The sequence below is a fragment of the Nicotiana tabacum genome, chromosome 10 (genome assembly GCF_000715075.1).
Source record: "Nicotiana tabacum cultivar K326 chromosome 10, ASM71507v2, whole genome shotgun sequence".
NCBI classification, from domain to species: domain Eukaryota; kingdom Viridiplantae; phylum Streptophyta; class Magnoliopsida; order Solanales; family Solanaceae; genus Nicotiana; species Nicotiana tabacum.
This window is the reverse complement of record NC_134089.1, coordinates 66,358,043-66,378,215: the sequence shown is the minus strand read 5'-3', so window position 1 is coordinate 66,378,215 and position 20,173 is coordinate 66,358,043. Positions and strand designations below refer to the sequence as shown.

Below are 20,173 nucleotides of genomic sequence, written 5' to 3'. Positions count from 1 at the left end.
GGAAGATCGAGACAAGTCCCCTGAGGAGATGGAGCTCGAAGATACTGCCACTGAGGATGTATCCTCGAGGAGAGATTAGACTCTAGGCTTTTTCTATATGTATACTTTTGCTTCTTCGTTTCTGTGTAAGGACCCCTCATGGGCTTTTGTAATCAAGTGATTATGAATAAAAATGTTTCTTCAATTTGTCTCTGATGTATGCTATTTTTACTTTATCCATGCTTATGAAGGATCTGAGTGCATGACTCCATCGATTGGTGCAAATATCGAGACCAAGTGTGAGTATTTTTTCTGACCTTTGACTAATTAACACGGCTCCCTGCGGAACCCTTTACCATTCCTTGGACCGAGCCCGGGTTGGACTGATAAACTCGGGTTGTCGGGACCCTGACTTCGAGTTGAACAAGAGTAGGGCTTTTAACCCTTAGGCCGAGACATAGCCTTTAGACCTTGCGATAATCTTTGAGGGTGAATTTGCTCGGAAGCCCAAAAATAGAGACTGCCTTTAGGCTTTCAAGAACAGTCCTCGAGTGGGGGTTTGCTCAAACTCGGGCCACCTGGAAACTTGTTTTGAACTTATTGTAGAGATCCTTAAGGCGTTATGGATAGATCCTAGATGAGGGTTTACCCGGGTTTAGATGGTACCCCGAGGCCAAGCCCATATGAGTGGAGTTTTAAGCGCTTATTTTCTTCTTGAGAGGAGCCTTCGAAACCGGGTACCATCTCGAGTCTTGTAATGATATTGATGGCCTCTTGAAGAGGTCCTCGAGATCTGGTACCATCTCGGGATTGGCGATGATGCTAATGGCTTCCTAGAGCCTAACTTCTTTTTGATGGAGGTCCTCGAGATCGGGTACCAACTCAAGACTTGCGATGATGCCAAAGGCTTCCTGGAGCCTAACTTCTTTTTGATGGAGGTCCTCGAGATCGGGTACCATATCAGGACTTGCGATCATGCCAAAGGCTTCCTGGAACCTAACTTCTTCTTGATGCAGGTCCCCGAGATCGGGTACCATCTCGAGTCTTGGTTGGTGATGCCAAAGGCTTCTTGGAGCCTAACTTCTTTTTGATGGAGATCCTTGAGATCGGGTACTATCTCAGGACTTGTAGTGATATTAATGGCTTCTTGGAGCCTTTCTTCTTTTTGGTGGAGGTCCTCAAGATCGGGTATCATCTCAGGACTTGTTTGGTGTGGAGGTCTTCGACCCCAAAACGTCACACAGCGTTCGTCAAATGGACGATACAGCTGCAAAGTGACTGAGGTGATCCCGCCAGCACATCTTCCCAAAGTGATTCCGGCTAGCATTTTAATCGGCCTATGAGCTAGGCAGATCATTGCCGCTTTTTCCATATATAGGGTTGTTTCTGCCCTTTTGGAGATTCCACCATTGTGAATAGTTACCTTTTTTCCTTGAAGTTTACTTCTTCGATACGAGAGGGACACCTTGAGTTGGTAAGGAAAGACTGCGGATGGGGGGGGGAAGGTAGTACTGCAGGTACCTTCCCCAGATGAGAGCATTACGGATAGTGCCGAGGGATTTTTGAATGTGTACATATATCCTTTCATGCTGGGCCCCCTTGATAGGGTTGTTCTTGACTTTTGTTAAATGTATCATGTTAACTTGGTGCAGATTCACCCGTCATTTTGGTGGATAGTGTTGATGATGAGGTTCTTTGCGGAGAAGGTAGGGCTTGAATTTACGCTGAGTCATCTTATCAGGCTATACCAGCCTTTTCATCATCGAGGTCTGCTAACCTTATGATGCCGGTCAACCATGCCTTTCATTTTTGATGATGAAAAAGATGGAGGTCGAGAGTGGATGAGTCGATTCGTTCGAGTACGGACTGTTGATATTATCCCCATGGAGTTTATGCCATTCCCTGAGGAATGGAATTATACACGTAAGTGGTACAATCGTGCCTTCAAAGTTTTTTAATTATGGTGAAGCAGTGTTTCGTAAATGTGCTTTGTTTCACTCTTCTGCAACAATATCATGGACGCCGCGCGAGGTCCCTGATCTGCCAGATTGGGCTCGGGAGTTGGCAACCCACTCGACTTGCGATAAGCGTAAGTGGCGAGCTTTGTCTAGGGGCAGATGGGAAACACAACATCATGGTATGCGCTGTGCGATTTGTTCCCTTCCCTTCTTTTAGTTGGAAAAACACTTTCTCTTTCTACGTACTAACCCTGTTATTGTACGCATCGAGGATCCTTTTGAGGCAAGGTCGTTCCCCCTTGGAGACGGAGAAGGATTGCTAGCTTCTAGGCTAAAGAATGATAATAATAAGCAAGATACACCTTTACAGGGCGATGACGCTCAAAGCAAGGCAAACCTGGACCGAGGGCTCGGAGTGGAAGTATTGACTAAGCCTGCCGTGCCCGTGATTTTTGATTTTGGAAAGGTGGTTTATCCTCCATTGTCATCTTCTTTTTCCGTCGGAGGTACTTCAAGGGATACTCAAAACCCGGGATCATATGCACCGAGCGACCGTGCCCCAACTGGGGTTGACTCTTTCGGAGCTGAGTGAGCTAGTCTAGTAGATGTGCGGTCGACCTTCGAGGAAGCTCAGTGGCTTCACTCTATAGTGAATTTTGGCACATGCCTTTCGAGTTTCGCGCCTTCCCTTCCTTATTGAGTTTTCTTTTGTAGGCTTTCGACAAGCTTAAGTCCGAGCTGCTTCACCATAAGGCCAGGCTGAGGAAAGCTTTGGATGAAGAGAAATCCCTTAGGCTCCTTTGCGATAAAAGGGAAATCGAGTTAGCACGCTTACAGTATGAGGCGAGTCAGAGCTTGAATTATGAGATCTATTTGAAGGAGCAGGTAGTTTTTGTTCCGAGTGAGTGTGCATTCCTCCTTCTATCTCCTGAGGCTAATGTTTCGTTTATTTCAGTTTTAGAAAAAGATGGAGGACTTGGAGAACCTTCGAGACGAGGTTGGCCGAGCCAAGCACGAGTATGGTGAGTTAAAGGCTCAGGCGGACACTCAGGCTTCGACGGAGAAGGGTGCTCTAGCTAAAGTTTCTACCCTTGAGGTTCAAGTTTGCTTAACTCATGATAATAGCTTGGTTCGATCAGATATGATTACGAAGCTCGAGTCTGAGCTCTTGAAGATAAAGGCCGAGGTTATGGATGCCCGGGTTGAAACTGTAATGAGCAAAACTAAGGTTGACTAGAAAGTGGCGATCTATTTGAAGGATGCTGCTGATGCTGAAGCTGAGTTGAGAATGACTCTTGACCGCTAGGGTAGGAGCAAGGAATATGCTCGATGTTAGTCTCGAAGGGAAACCTTCGAGGAGATCCATGATAGGGGCTTTGATCTTTCGGAAGAGGTAAAGCAGGTGAGGGCGGACGAACGTGGCGCTAAGTCACTTCCGCCCGACGCCGAGGATAGAGAGGATGAGGCTGACGGTCTAGAGTCCCCAAGGAGGACGTAGATTTCCTTTTCTGATTCTGTACATAGTGCTTTCAAAGTATGTTATAAATAGAGCTTGTATTTTTTCGCATATATGTATAAAGAGGAAACCTCACAGTTTTGTCTCTCCTACATTTATTTTGACCTTGATTTTATCCAGATGAACTGGTTTTCGTAGGAATCCTTAGATTCGTGATATGGCCCGAGGATCATTAAGCCAAACCATAGGCTCTTACGCGCTTGGTCGATATGACCTTTGGTTTTAGTGCTGGAGATAGTGGCTCTTACGCTTTTGCTCTTAGTCATATTCAGATAACTATTTTGGGTTTAGTTTCCAAATCGGATTTTGACTCGAGCTCTTTCGACCCTTAAGTTTTTGAATTTTAGGATGGCCTTTAGGCTCTTACGCGTTGGGTCGGTACGACCTTTTGGGTGGGCTAGCGAAAATGGCTCTTACACCTTGGGTCGATGCGACCTTTTAGTTTAAGCTGGCGACAATGGCTCTTACGCTTTAGGTCGGTGCAACTTTTTGTGTGAGCTGGCGACAGTGGATCTTACGCCTTGGGTCAATGCGACTTTTTATGTTGGCTGGCGATAATGGCTCTTACGCCTTGGCTCGATGCGACCTTTTATGTGGGCTGGCGACAATGGCTCTTGTGCCTTGGGTCGATGCGACCTCTAATATAGGCTTTAATTTTCCCTCGTTAAGGAATTTTTGTAATAATGTTTTCCTGACTCTTCAACGGTTTAATAAAAAACCTCAATTGTGAGTCATTATATGGCGATGATCGAGCACCTCAGGAGGTTTGGCTCAGAGGCTGAGTATCTCGAAGCCAGTGTTTAGGAGACGACGTGGTCGAAGCTCTTTTGCCTATGTCGAGGGTAACCCGTTTAACCGGTTCTTTCCCAATTATATTCGAAGTAATTGAAGGCTTGTGATTTATAGCGACGGCTGGGCGTCCCCGAGTCGTGTTAGTTTGGCTTGTACAACCTTGTGCCTAGAGTCATTTGTGTTTGGCCGGAGCCTTTAAGTCCCGAGTGAACTAGATTCGGCGTCTATATCGAAGTTATGCCTTTTAGGGGTTTTACATGTTCGATATATAGCCTAAACTTTGAGATTGGGTTTATGCCTTTAGTAAGGTATTATAAGTTTTACATGGCTTTGAGGTCTTACAGTTTTGGATACTTGGTACAAGTATGGTTCATGCCTTGCTTGAGGTCTTACAGATATTGTTGTTGCCTAATATAGATCTTACGAAACCGAGGTTGCCCGCATGTGGCCTTACGGCCTCAGGTTTTGATGTTGATGGAGATGGTGATTGACGGCAGTCCCCGAGTCATCAGGGATTCCTTGGCTCGGGAGCCATTACTTTTGAACTTGGTATTACCTCATCGAGGGCTTATGATTTTATAGTTTCTGACCCAGAGGTCATGTGGCCTTGAGGTTTCGATGCCAGTCCCCGAGTGTTTAGGGACATTTTTGGCTCTGGGGTTGTTTTGTGATCTCATTGTTGCCTCATCGAGGGCTTACGAGTTTGAAGCTCCAACCTAGGTGTTATACTATTTCGAGTTGTTGACGCCAGTCCCCGAGTATTCGGGACATTTTTTGGCTCTAGGGCCGTTTTTTGAAAAAAGTGCCAAGCTTCTTTGACACGTAAGATGCTTTTGGGAAATATTCTTTGATTACTTGGTACAAGTATACATGTCTTTGTTGTTTAAGGTCCCGATTTATACGGACACGGTTCGTTCGATCGTTTGGCCTGGTATATCATTTTCCTATCGAGCCCTCGTTTGGTATATCTTGGCTTCTCCGAGTAGGTGACCTTCCAAGGGGATGCCCCCCAGTATTTGAGGTTGATCGCAAAAGAAACCTTGAATACTTGTTGAGTTTTTCTTAGGTACCATATGGATGTTTCCTCGTTAAAAACCTTGTTGGCAAAACCCTTTTTGGGATAAAAACCCGGTCGAAGGAAAAGAGTGCAATGCATGCCTTTTGAAACCTAAGGCGTTCGAGTTGGAGAGTGCTTTGGCCATTTTGATTGGATACCTGCGCTTAGATCAATGTAGAATGTAATTGAAATAGAAAGGAGATGGTCATACCTTAGTATAGAATGTGTCGGCGATGTTTCGAGCCCTGATATGTTTGAGTCGTTTGTGATGAGGACGCGGTACAGTCCCCTACTTTGTTTAGTTGAGGATAGCCAAGAATGTAGCTTGTTATTGCTATTTTACTGTTTGCTTATCTTTTGGCTCCTTCGAAGTTGGAGGTACTGGTGTCGGGGCCACATCGTGCACCGCGAATAATTCTCTCGCCGCATGCTATTCCCTATGGATGGTCTTAATCCCATCCTTTGTGGGGAATTTCATCATTTGATGGATGGTGGATGGTACTGCTCTCATGAAGTGTATCCATGGCCTTCCGAGCAAGGCATTGTACCTCATGTCTCCCTCGATGACATGGAATTTAGCATTTTGGGTTATGCCAGCCACGTTGACTGGGAGGGTGATTTCCCCTTTTGTTGTTTTGCTCGCCATGTTGAATCTGTTGAGGCCTCGAGAGGTGGGTACAATTTGGTCAAGCAGTCAAAGCTGCTCTACCACCCTCGACCTGATAATGTTGGCCGAGCTACCTGGATGCACAAGTACACGTTTAATTTGAAATGTATTTACAAGAAAAAAGGATTACCAGTGTGTCGTTTTGAGGCTGAGACAAGGTCCTCGTCGCTGAATGCGAGGGCATCCTAGGGTATGTAATCCCGAGTTCACTTTTCTCTAGTGATGGATATTTTTGTTCTTCTCATCATGGGCTCATGTGGGGCATCGATGCCTCCCAAGATCATATGGATGACAGTTGTGGCTCATTAATTTCATTCTTCTTGGCCGCCTTTCTTTCTTGGAACTGATTTTTGGCCCAGTCGTTAAGGAACTCTCGGAGGTGACCTTTACTGAGTAATCTGGCTACTTCTTCTCAGAGTTGGTGGCAATACTCGGTCCTGTGACTGTGCGTGTTGTGGAACTCACACACTAAGTTATGATTTCTTTGCGAAGGATCTGATTGTACAGGCCTGGGCCACCTGGCGTCTCTGATTTTACTGATGGCGAACATGATGTCTGATACATCGACATTGAAGTTGTATTCCGACAAGCGAGGTACCTCTATCGGCCCTGTGTACCTATCGAACCTGGCTCTACCGACAAGTCCCTAAGGATTCTTGCCTCGGTATATCCTTCGATCGTTGCGGGGTATGTTGCGTTTCAGGGCATTTCTTCTATCATCGGTGTATGGCTGGTACCTTTCCTTGTTTGGCTTTAGCTCCTTCGCCCGAAGCCAAATTAGGTATACCAAGCCCGAGGGGGCTCTTAGTTTGTCATCCTCGACCCTGATTTTCGTTTGATGTTGGTTGTGAATGTTCGACCAGGTCACGGCGGATATTCAACCAGGTTTTGTTTTAGCTGCTTTGAAGCCACCGAGCTTCGTTCTTTCAGACCTTGAGTGAAGGCCTGTGCTGCCCAGTTGTTAGAGACTGGTGGTAGTTCAATTTGTTCCATTTGAAAGCGAGATACGAACTCACATAGCATCTCATTCTCCCTCTCCTTGATCTTGAAGACGTCAGATTTCCTTGTTGCTACTTTGATGGCACCGACATGTGCCTTTATGAAAGAATCTGCCAGCATGGCAAATGAATCTATAGAGTTAGGAGTTAGGTTGTGATACCACATCATGGCCCCTTTTGAGAGTGTTTCCCCGAACTTCTTTAGTAAGACAGAATCGATCTCGCCGTCCTCTAGGTCATTGCCCTTCACAACATAGATGTAAACAGTAACATGCTCATTGGGTTCTAAGGTTCCATTGCATTTCGGAAGGTCGGGCATTTCGAACTTCTTTGGAATGGGTTTTGGAGCCGCTTCCTCTAGGATCGACCTTTGTATGAACTTCTTTGAATCCATACCTTTCAGGATCAAGGGTGCGCCCGGAATTTGATCGACCCTGGAGTTGTAGGTCTCGACCTTTTCGTCATTGGCTTCTATTTTCTTCTCGCCCGATTCAATCCTCTTTGTGAGGTCCTCGAGCATCTTTACAATGGCGAGATCGGCTACAGACCCGTTGTTGCTTGATCTCTCTGGTACCTGCTCGTTTTGGGGAGCCGTCCCCGGTGCTACCGTGTTGGGAGTTTTCTGGTGACTTTGCAGCCGAGCAATCACTAGCTGTTGTGCCTGCAACATTTCAAAAATAACGTGAAGGCTAACCTCTCGTTCTTCCATAGCCGGGGTTTCCTGAGCTTCTTGTTGGTCTCCTTGGTGCACTCTCCTGTTAGTGTGGGAGATTACATCGACGTGTTGATCATCGCATGAGACCGCATCCATGGGAATCGGTTCTGGTGTGTTCTCAGGGTTTCGTGGTGGTACACCAACACCTGGAACATCCACACCATTTTCTCTATGGTTCTCAAGATTGTTGTTCACTGAATCAGACATTTTGACCTGAAATCAAAGATCTTGGGGAAGAAAAAGTGTGAAAGATAACTTGTGTTGCATAGTTAATCCAGCAAGAAAATAATCACTATTATTTTTAGCCCCACGGTGGGCGCGAAACTGTTTACCGTGAAAATGGTAATAACAATTAAATTTGATTTAGTGGTTCTAAAAATACGTGATCTATTTTTATGCTAGTTGTTAGACAGTTGATGCTATGTGAAATATTTAGAATCAAGAAAAGAACTTAGAAACGAGATGTAAACAAAACCGAATCACTGTCAATCGGGGCCTCGAGCTTGCCTACTCGAGGGCCTCGGGGTAGAGTCTGAAGCTCGGCTGGGAGCTATCGAGGTGGTTGATGTATACTAACAGTTATAAACAAATTAATGATGGCTCTTTATGACCAATAATAGGCAACAAATGATGAACTTTAAGTAGAAAACAATAAATAGGAGCAATTACTGAAGCAATGAGATCAAGAGAATATGTTAGAGAACAGAGAGAATGTTCTTGTGTCTTTAGTATTGAGCAACAAATATTTACAAAATGAAAAGGATCCCCTTTACATAAGAGGGGGAATCCCAAAATAGTACAAGTACATTTATTACAAATATATGGAGATGGGACAACTTTTTAATGCCATAATACGGGCTCAGACAAGCCTGGCAGACTTTGTCGCCTGTAGCTTCATGCCTTGGGAACTCCCCACTTTCTTTCCGTAACTACCGGTCTTATACTGCCTCGAGGTCGAGCATCAATGGCCCCGAGGGATGAAACTCAACCGTTGTCTTGAGCCTTTGAGACGTGCCTACGAGGCGTCGTATCGATGAAAAATCGGATCTTCCGATTTTACCATATACATGGTCTATTATAAGTCCTGGAATCACAATACAAACTAGATAGCCTCAAAGTAAACTCATGGTCAAACTTATAAAATTTCTAAGCCTTGAAATTGCTAACTTTCGACAAAAAGAGCCAAATCATCATAGGAACTGATACACTCAAATTACACTCAAATAAATAGTGTAAGGCGGCCGGATCCCATAGGGAATAGGTGTGAAAAGGTTACTTGAATAGTGTGAAACAAAGTCATAATTTAATTCCTTTAGCTTAAAAAGAGAATGATATAATTGTGAATTAATAAGAGAACTATATTGTTGTGAGAATTTAATTAATTTGATTAAAGAAATCAAGGTTGTGTCCCCATCAATGAAATGTAATGCTATCAGTGTTAATGTGATATATTTCTAATGGAAGATCCTTCGATATGCATATAGTTTCTAAATGACTACCCAATATTTCCCAATAGTTGAGTAGTAATTTCTCTTTATGATTTTCCCAAATATAAAAGTGTTGCAATTAAGAATAACGAATTTATGCCAACTAGAACCCAATTATTCCTAAGCGATTTTATTAAACAAGGTTTAAAGCCTTGAGTTCTTGATATTCACTTCTACCAAACCCTAACCCAAGATAGAGTAAAATAGAATCAGTCAATGTTTGCAACCACCAACAATAAATAAAGCATAAGAAATGAATAAATATCAACCAACCAATATATATATATATTCAATGTTAAATACTCATTAACATTACACCAATTTAGGGTCCACAACCTTAGTATTTAAAACTAGCTACTCATACTAGAATACAAAAACAAAGCAATAAATAAAGTCATAAAGCTTACAAAAGTACAAGATTCTCTCTTCAAAAGCTTCCAAAATAATGGTGTATTCAGTGCCTTCAACGTGGTCTCTTTTTCAGACTCAATGACCCACAAAAACCCTAGTAAATCTATTTATAGTGGACTAAAAGTTGGAGTCAACATTGGACAAAGTTGCCCATGCAGAGCCCTTCTGCGGCAGCATAATGGTCACAGAAAATGCATGCGGTCCACATAATTGAAACAAGCATCGCATATTTGTAGGTCTTGAAGCCCTGTTCTCTATCACATTCCGATTCTGCGGTTAACATAGCAATTATGCGACTGCAGGCTTCATTGCAAAAGTGTTAGGCCTGACTTCTAGTTTGCATTATGTGCGGTCATTATGGGTCCGTAGAAGTGTTATGTGACCGAATAATGGACCGCATAGTCTTCCCTCCAGTTCCCAAAAGACTGCTTCTGCCTGCGTTGGTTTTGCGGTCCGCACACCACTTCTGCGGTCGCAGACCTGCCACATTTTTGCCCTTTTAAGGATTTTTGACTTCTTTTCCATATTTTTGGTTCTTCAAGTCTCGTGCACTAGAGAACACCAAAACTTCATAAGAATTAACTAAAGATGCTTTGAAAGACATACTAAAGTCTATGTAATTGGTATCAAAAGTGCCGAAAATCTACGGCACATCAACACCCCCAACATAGACTCTTGCTTGCCCTCAATCAACTAAAAAAAATTATCCTATCCTATACTACTTCTATTTCCGGCATAGCACAAAACAACAATGACTTTAGATTGTTTTGACTATCAGCTAACAAGCATGTAAATTCTTTTATTAACCCTTAATGGAAAATAATGATCATTTATCAATTCAACTAATCAACTTGTGAACTTCGAGCCTCAACCAAAATGATAGAATGCCACCCACAGCTAAGTATGCACATGTATTCTACTTCAAGAACCTAACTTCTGCTAAATTTTGCAATTCATGCGTGCTCACAACAAAGAAAATCCCCAACTCACACATATTTACAGGGGATGCAATCAAACACTCTTGCACCCAGAACGAAAGCTACATGCTACAAGTATTAGTCCATATGCTTGCCCTTATTTTAACTCGTTGCTATCTTAGGAATGATTGGATGTGGATCACCAAGGACTTTTCAAGGGTTGTAATGTAAGCTTCGGGATGGGTATGATTAATATTTGAGAATGTAGCGGCTATATCCTCCTTGAACTCTACTTACTTTTTGCTTCTTTACTATATAACACTTATTGACCTCAAGTTACCGATGTAGAACCACCTCAAAGTATTTTTTAAGTTTCTACAAGACTCCACTCCTTTTATCGAGTTACATAGCACTTATTACAATTGGCTTTCTTTTTGGAGCTTGAGTTTCTTCATATATACAACTTTGAGGTTTTTGTTGTTTTTTTTACTTCTACACACAGTAGTTCTATTCAACATAGTTTCATCCCTCAAGGGAATGCAAGGCAACTCAAAGCTTTCATCACATGATATGTAAGATTCTGAGTAAGCATAAAGTCAAAGAGCGAGCCTCAAGTTCACAAGAATGACTAACCATTTTTTATTTTATTTTATAAATATACAAAAGAAAGAAGGGTACCATTTATTCACAAAGATTCATTACATGCTTGAAGCTAGAACAATCAACACCAAACAAGTCAAAACATTCGATGCTACTTCCATGGTTCTACTATTACACCCTTGGAAAAGAACCTGGCTAAGAAAAACCAAAGGGAATTCATTGTTAACTACCAATCTATACTACTATAGTAAAGAGTTTATGTACAATTTTCACACAAAATATGACCACCCCATCCCCAACCAAAAAGCATGCATTATCCCTAATGAATAGAGAATGTAAAAGCGAAGGTTAGGGGCTTCCTGGGGTGCACTAGGCGCTCAGAGGGGCTGAAGTATCTGGGGTAGCTATGGGGTCAACTACTGGCACTGTGGCAGCAACAGGTCAAACCTCAGACTGTGTGGTAGTCTCTGTGGTTGGAGCAGGAAGCTCCAACTTATGTAAGGCTGGGTCTGGGACCTGGGAGTTGCTAGCCTCTCCTAAAGACGGCTGTGTGGTCGATGGATGTGCCTTGGCGACCATGTCTGCAAGATAATGTGCAACTGTTGTCGGCACATCTGCTTCCTCTTCGTCCTGTGCCTTTGTAGAAATAGCCACTTGCTTGCCCCTGTTGTCCTATTGACCCTCAGCCTCCTTAACCAATGCCTCTTCATCAATTTACTCATCCTTACTATCTCCCTCATCAATCTCCCCCTCAGACTTTTCGGACCCCTCCTCTGAAGGGATGTCAATTTGTACAACAGAATCCGAAGCCCTTGAAGTCTCAGAACCCTAGGATTTTGGAACTGTCATAAGGTTTGTGAAATCAAGGTACAAGCTCGGAATATGGGAAGTACCAGTGCCCTGCTCACCTTCCTACGAGAGAAAGGAGGTCAAGTCAAGCTCCAAATTCTGCATCTTGTGCAGCTCTGATTTCAGCTCAGCAGCATCCTTCTGAGGTTGAGGCATATCTCCAGCTTTGCCTCTCTCAACCCTCTCAAGTCACACTTCAACGTGCTTGAGTCGATCTTCATAGGAATGATGTTGTTGTTGAAGAGCACTGACTAATGCTTGGATAGGGGCCCGTGCTTACCTGATGAGAGTTGGGAGTTCCTTCGTCAGTCTGTCTACCTTAACATTGGCATGTTGGGCTATTAGACCCAGCTTTGATAGAGATAGTAAGGCAGCAGGTGGCAGTGCAGTGGTTTACTTAGGAGTTGATATGGATGTAGCTTGTGTGAAAGGAGTGCCAGCCAGTGAGGGAGAAACAGGTGCTGCTGAATCTAGAGAAGGGGTGAGTGAAGGCTCTGCTGGATCGACGACCATTGTATCTCCAACTTTACTTATCCACGTGATGTCGATATCCTGAAGAGCATTTGCTATGAGATCATGTTTGGGAATAGGAGGAATCGTTACAGCTTTACACAAGGCACGAATTAGGCATAGAAAATAGAGCGAGGTTACTGTCTGTTTTGCCCGGATCCCAGTCTCCCGGTATATAATCTTGCCCACATCAACCTGATGCCTGTCATGATGCATGCAATGAGGATTGCCTTATCAATGCTCATATTCGTTTCATTCTTGAAGGGCATTTAACATGAACACACAAAACCTGGCCAATACGGGCCTTCTTGGGTAAGATCCCTCTTGTGGATCCTTTGTTTAGGTGCAATCCAAGGCAGAGTACCCTTTGCTATGACAGAAGCTACCCAAGCACGCTCGGATTCTTTGTTTTTAATCTTTTCGTCATATTCTACGGTGCCTGGTGCCCACTCCTCAAAATATACATCATTGATTGATCGTATATTACAGAGGACTTCAACTCCGCGGACTAAAACTATGTGCTGGAACCTATGATTTCTCTTTTGTTCAGCATTCCTGGATGCAGTATAGGCATCATAGGATTCCCGCGTGAGTGTCTCATTATACTCACCCGAGACCTGACAGAATGACTCCCACCTCCTCTTTTTGATTTTTTTTCTTGGACGTGATGGTAATATTACTTTAAACTGTTCAAGCTGAGCTGCTTTTCTTCAAAGATTTTTCTTTTTTCTAAGCCCTCCCTGTACAGGGTCCGAGAGCCAACAACCCCAAACCTAAGGTCTTTCATATTCTTCCGGCGTGCTTCAGCATGAAGATCAACAGGTGGCACAATATCAGTATATGATTCCTCCTCTTCAGACTGGGAGAAATGTTCAGATGGACTGGGAGGAATGCTCAGATGTCTGTCTAGTTGTGTCAGGTCGAGAGCGTTTGGATTCCTATGTTAGTTGGCTCATAGTAGATCTGATCGCTCTACAAGATACTTCTTAGGTGCCATTCCTGTCAGTGAAATAGTGTGAGTGGGTGATATAGCATAGGAATCACATTGAGAGAAAATGAATGAAGCAAACAGCTTTTGCGTGTTATGCGATCTGCAAACCCTTTGCAGAATTACGCAACTCAGGAGGCAAACAATTATGCGATAGCAAAAAGGCCCGCAAAATATTTTATGCGGCCTCATAGTGGTCACATTTCAGCTCACCAGATGGGCAATTTTTTTGACCCTGTTTGCGGCCACTTTGCAGTCCGTGAAACTTGTTTGCGATAGCAAACACCATCGTAGAGCCGCTTTTCATCAAGCCACCTAGGGTTCCAAAGCAACGACTTTACGGATTGCAAACCAATTTTGAGAACCACAATGATCGTCTTCTTCAGTTAAAAAGGCTCACTTACTCACGCACAGAGTTCCTAACACTCAATTTTGAGATATGTCCCACAAATTACTCACCCAGATCCCCAAATCAACGGTTTGAGAAGAAGGGGAAAGAGGGGGTTCAAGTACATGAGAGTATTAATTTAATTATGAAAGAGAGGGAGGAAAATGACATACCAGAGGTCTGAGCAATTTAAGAATCGATTTTGAGATGCGAACGACGTGAGTTCTCTATGCAATCCCGATCCTCTTTGTGTGATTGTGTGTGGTTTTGGTCGTTTCTTTTTCTTCTATTTTTTAGTGAGTGTTGTACAGTGCTCGTGTATGAATGAGAGTGAAGGTGCGACTAGTCTATGAAAAGGGTTAGGGTTACGTACCTTTGGGAATTGCGGCGGGCAAGTGAATTGCATAACACATTATGCGGTCGCATATGTGTTATGAGATGTTTTAAGGACTAGGTCTCTCAAACTTACTCTGCGACACGTTCTGCGGTCGCATAGTTATTATGCGGGCCGCAGAAGTTGAAATATTACCGCATTTTGAGGACCCAAGTTGCCATTTTTCTCTAACTGTGTCTGCGACCACTATGCGGTTCGCAAAGTCATTATGCGACTGCATAGTTTCTGCAAACCACGAAACCTTCTTTTCTTTATTTACCTCAGTTTTGCACCCTATTTTGTGGTATTTTGGGCTACCTGCATTCTAACACACATGTTAACCTGCTCAACAATAATAACTAAACCTACAGAAATGAAAAATCTAAAATAGGATTGTTACCACACATGGGTTGCCTCCCAAGAAGCGCTTGATTTAACGTTGCGGCATGATGATGTTGACCCCATTTGGGCTACTCAATGGTGGGGGCTGGCGTAGTACTATCCTTGAGAGAAAATTGTTCTATCAAATGCCTTTCTCCTATGGTACCGAGGTAATTCTTGACTCATTGGCCAATCACTTTGAAAGTTCGAGTTCCATCCGCCGGCTCCAATTAAATAGCACAATAGGAGGACACACTCACAACTTTGAACGGGCCAGACCATTTGGATTTGAGTTTGCCCGGAAATAACTTGAGTCTTGATTTGAAGAGTAAGACCAAGTCTCCGGATTTGAATTCACGCTTCAAAATCTTCTTGTTATGAACAAATTTCAATCTCTCCTTATACATGGCTTCACTCTCATAGGCATGAAGATGGAATTCTTCCATCTCATTGAGTTGTGTCATTCTTAGGTTTTCAGCTTTGGCCCAATCAAGATTCAACTTTTTCAATGCCCATATGGCTTTTTGTTCAAGCTCCACTGGTAAGTGACACGCCTTACCAAAAACAAACAGGTACAATGAGGTGCCAATAGGAGTCATAAATGTTGTGCGATATGGCCACAACGCATCATCTAGCTTCCTTGACCAGTCAGTTCTATTTGCATTGACAATTTTTGCTAGGATGTTTTTGATTCCCCTGTTAGAGACTTCAACCTGACCACTCGAATGAGGATGATAAGGTATGGCCACCTTGTGCTTTACGCCATACTTTTTGAGCAGCCTGATGAAAAGCCTTGTTGCAAAAGTGAGAACCGCCATCACTAAGGATAGCCTTGGGGGTACCAAACCGCGTGAATATGTTTATCTTCAAGAATGCAGTCACACTCCTTGCTTCAGAGTTGGGCAAGGCGATTGCTTCGACCCATTTGGAGATGTAGTCCACAACCACCAAGATATATGTCATTCCATAAGAGCTCACACAGGGGCCCATGAAGTTTATCCTCCACACATCAAAGATCTCGACCTCCATTACAAAATTCATAGGCATCTCATGTCTTTTAGATATTGATCCTTGTCTTCAACATTGATCGCATGCCTTGACCATATGATTTGCATCTTGGTAGATCGATGGCCAATAGTAGCCACATTCAAGCACTTTTGCCGCCGTCCGGTTTCCTCCGTGATGACCCCCAATAGGGGAGTCATGGCATGCCTTGCGAATTGGCATTACCTCATCTTCTGGAAACACCGCCGAATGATGTTGTCGGCACAAATATGGAACAAAAAGGGTTCCTTCCAATAGTATTGCTTACACTCCCACAAGAACCTTTTCTTTTGATAAGCTTCTAATCCATCGAGAACAAGGTCACTAACCAAAAAGTTAGCGATGTCGTCATACCAAGGAGAGAATGTGCTAGACAACGCCAATATGTGCTCATCTGGGAAGGCATCATTGATTTCAAGGTCTTATTTTGGTCTCCCTGCCTCTTCGAGCCTAGATAGGTGATCTGCAACTTGATTTTCTTTCTTTTTTCGATCCTTGACTTCAAAGTCAAACTCTTGAAACAAAGGGACCTACCGAATCAATCTTGGTTTGGTATCCTTATTCACCACAAGATAGTGAAGAGTAGCATGATCGGTGTAAACTATCACTTTGGACCCCAACAAATAGGCCCGAAATTATTCAAAAGCATAGACAATGGCAAGAAGTTCTTGCTCAGTCACAGTGTAATTCATTTGAGCGCCATTGAGTGTCTTGCTTTCATAGTAGACAGGGTGAAGTATTTTGTTATGCCGTTGACCAAGCACCACCCCAGTAGCTACACCACTAGCGTCACATATGAGTTCAAATGGAAGGGACCAATCGGGTGGGATAATAATAGGTGTCGTGGTGAGCTTTTCTTTGAATTCCTCAAAAGCTTTGAGACACTTCTCATCAAATATAAACTTTCAATCTTTTTCAAGGATCTTGCACATGGGATTTGCAATTTTTTAGAAGTCCTTGATAAAACGCCTATAGAAGCCGGTGTGCCCCAAGAAGCTTCGGACACGTTTTACTAAAGTAGGTAGAGGAAGCTTGGAAATGATTTTGATCTTTTCTCGATCAACCTTTATGGCTTGTTTGGAAATTTTGTGGCCCAAAACAATGCCCTCGTCCACCATGAAGTGGCACTTCTCCCAGTTTAGCACAAGATTTGTTTCTTCACATCTTTTGAGCACTTGTGTAAGGTTGTCAAGACAATGCTCAAAGGAATCACCCACTACAGAGAAGTCATCCATAAAAACCTCTAGGAAATCTTCCACCATGTCTGAGAAGATTGACATCATGCACCGTTGAAAAGTAGTTGTGGCATTGCATAGCCCAAACGACATACGACTAAAGGCAAAAGTACCATATGGGCATATGAATGTTGTCTTCTCTTGATCTTCCAAGGCGATACTGATTTAGTTATAGCTGGAATATCCATCCAATAAGCAATAGAATGACCTTCCTACTAGCCGATCAAGCATTTGATAAATAAAAGGCACAGGGAAATGGTCATTGCAAGTAGCACTATTTAGCTTCTTGTAGTCCATGCAAACTCTCCACCTGGTCACTGTTCTCATTGGGATGAGTTCATTTTTGTCATTTTGAATCACGATCATGCCTTCTTTATTTTTCACACATTGCACCGGACTCAGCCAAGAACTATCGGCAATGGGGTAGACCACCCCAACATCTAACCATTTGATGATTTCTTTCTTTACCACCTATTACATGGAAGGGTTTAACCTTCTTTGATGCTCTATTGTTGGTTTGCTCTCTTGCTCCAATTATAACTTGTTCTCACAAATTCCGGCGGGAATCCCTCAGATGTCCGCTATTTTCCACCCAATGGCTTGCATGTGCTCCCTCAGGACATTCAACAAGTGTTCTACCTGCACATCATTCAACAAAGAAGAAATGATTACTGGTAGAGTTTCATTAGAGCCAAGAAATTTATGCCTCAAGTGTGGTGAAAGCGGCTTGAGCTCAAGATGCGGCGGCTCGTTAATTGAAGGCTTGGCGGGAGGAGTGACTCTATACACTAAGTTAAGAGAGAGTTTCTTTAATGAATAAGTGCAAGACCCAAGTCCTTCTAATGAATTCAGCGATTCCATATACCCCTCCATGTCTTTACCATCAAAATTCACCAAAATAGCTGCCAACGCCTCACCAAGGAATTGTTCTTCCATCTTCATCTCGATTGTGTCTTCTACCTCATCAACAACGTCAATGCCTGATATGCTTTTATATGCATGTGGAAACTTCATACCCTTACTCGCTTGACAGGTAACCTCTTTGTCATTAACTCGGAACTTGATCTCATTTCGTTCCAAATCCATAACTGCTCTTCCAGTAGCAAGGAATGGTCTCCCCAAGATGATAGGTATTTATTTGTCAACAGTATAGTCAATGATCACAAAGTCGGCGAGGAGGAGCAACTTTTCCCTTTCACAAGAACATCATCAACAATCCCCACTGGTCTCTTTATTGAACGATCGGACATTTGCAACCTCATACTTGTAGGCCTCGGCATAGCTAACCCCGCTTTCTTGTAAATAGCAAGAGGCATTAGATTGATGCTAGCCCCATCATCACAAAGAGCTCTTGCAAAATCGCACAACCCAATAGTGCATGGAATGGTAAAAGCTCCCGAGTCTTCTTTCTTTTGAACGGTGGTTGTTGTAATGATGGAACTAACCTAGTGAGTCACATTCACCTCTTCATTTTTGGTGATCAAGTCTTTCAAATACTTAGCAAAACCCGTCATCTCTTGAAATGCTTCCACAAATGAAATATTCACCGATAATTGCTTGAGAATGTCATAGAACTTCTCGAGTTTGCTATCATCAACCTTCCTAGCAAGTTTTTGAGGAAAAGGAGGATGTCTAGGGATTGGTGCTAGAGTTTTTGGTGTCTCTTTCACCTCTTCCTTAACCTCTTCCCGGTTCACTTCATGAATTTTCACCTCTTCTAGGACTCAACTTCAACAACAATTGGTACCTCAACTTGTGCCTCAACTTCTTGTTCGGAAACTTCCACGTTGACCACTTGTTCGTTCTCTTCTTGAAGTATTTTCCCACTCCGAGTTGTGATTGCCATACAATGAGAAGTTTATCTTCTCCCACTACCCTTTGGGTTTGCAATTGTGTCACTTGAGATTGTACCATTTTGCTTCAGCTTTTGCTTCTTGAGAGATCTCTCATTTGCATCTCCAACTTTTGAATAGACGCGATATGAGAACCCACAATCTCGGTCATATTCCATATTGAAGTGTAGGATCTTTTTTGATTTTGCGATACTCGTTCAAGCAAGTTTTCCAACTTGGAATCACTTGAAGCTTCCACTGCGGAGAGTTGGAATATGGAACATAGGGGTTTGAACTCCGATTTGAAAAGTTGTTGTTGTTGTTACTCCAATTCCCTTGATTTGAACTACCTTGGTCATTTCGCCATTGTTGGTTGCCTTGCCCTTGCGAGTCTGGCCTCTATTGGTTTTGTTGTCCTGAACCTTGGTAGGGTTTCCTTTGATAACCTCCTAGAGAGTTGTTGACATAATTTTCTTCCTCGTAATCCTCATTTTGTGTGGGTTGAACATCTTCCACCACAATTACTTTTTTGTTTGTCTTTCGATGAACACTTCGTCAATACATTGACGTTGGTGGCAAGCCCGTCTATTACATGATCTCTTTCTTTGTTCTCCTTAATTATGTTAGTCAGGGAAGGAGTACCATATGCAATTCCACCCGTGGTGTCCTCTGAGTGCCAAACTTGGTTATGTTTTGCCATTTTATCAAGGATTTGTGTGCTCCTCGCAAATGTTTTATCCATAAAAGATCCATCAGCTGCATTTTTTGGCTATAGATTGATTCATAGGATCCAAGCCCATGTGAACTTTCTCCAACAAGATAGTATCCGAAAAACCATGATTCGGCGACCTCACTAAATATAGCATGAATCGATCCCATGCCTCATGTAGGTGTTTTTCTGGTAATTGCTTGAAAAATAAAATTTTATCCCGGAGCTCAGACTTCTTGCTTTGCGGGAACCATTTAGCTAGGAAAGCTCGGATGAGTTCAGGACAAGATGAATGGAATTTGGTGGTAAATTTTGGATCCATTTCCTTGCCTCTCCATCCAGTGCGTACTTGAACACCCTCAGTTTGTGGGCATCATTTGAAACGTTGTTCTGCTTGTGCATCGCACACACATCCAAGAACTTTCTGAGATGTTGTGTCGGATCATCATCGGTGGAATTTCTGAAAATGTGTTCCACCTTGAAAGTGGTAGCATCAACTCTTGGAGGGACAATGACATTTGTATCCTCAATGTACTCATGTATATCCGCAAAAGGGTTATCTTCTTCGTCATACTCGGCCATGTTTTCATATTAACACCAAGCAAAGCAAGCAAAGTGTGATGGAATAGAAGAAGACATAAAGTAAAGCACACACTAATTAATAAGTTCAAAACTGTATGCCTCGGCAACGACGTCAAAATTTGATTGGATCAAATTACACATAAATAAATAGTGTAAAGCGGTCAATTCCAAATACAACAACCCAA

The 20,173-nt window shown here is 42.9% G+C and overlaps 1 protein-coding gene across 1 annotated transcript; it reads right to left on the bottom strand.

The window, feature by feature from the left end:
- Nucleotides 1–14,816: 14,816 nt before the first annotated feature.
- On the bottom strand, nucleotides 14,817–15,404 carry LOC142165149 (uncharacterized). The gene has a single exon (XM_075223768.1). The coding sequence runs from the start codon at nucleotides 15,402–15,404 to the stop codon at nucleotides 14,817–14,819; it is 588 nt and encodes a 195-aa protein (XP_075079869.1).
- Between the last annotated feature and the right edge of the window lie 4,769 nt (nucleotides 15,405–20,173).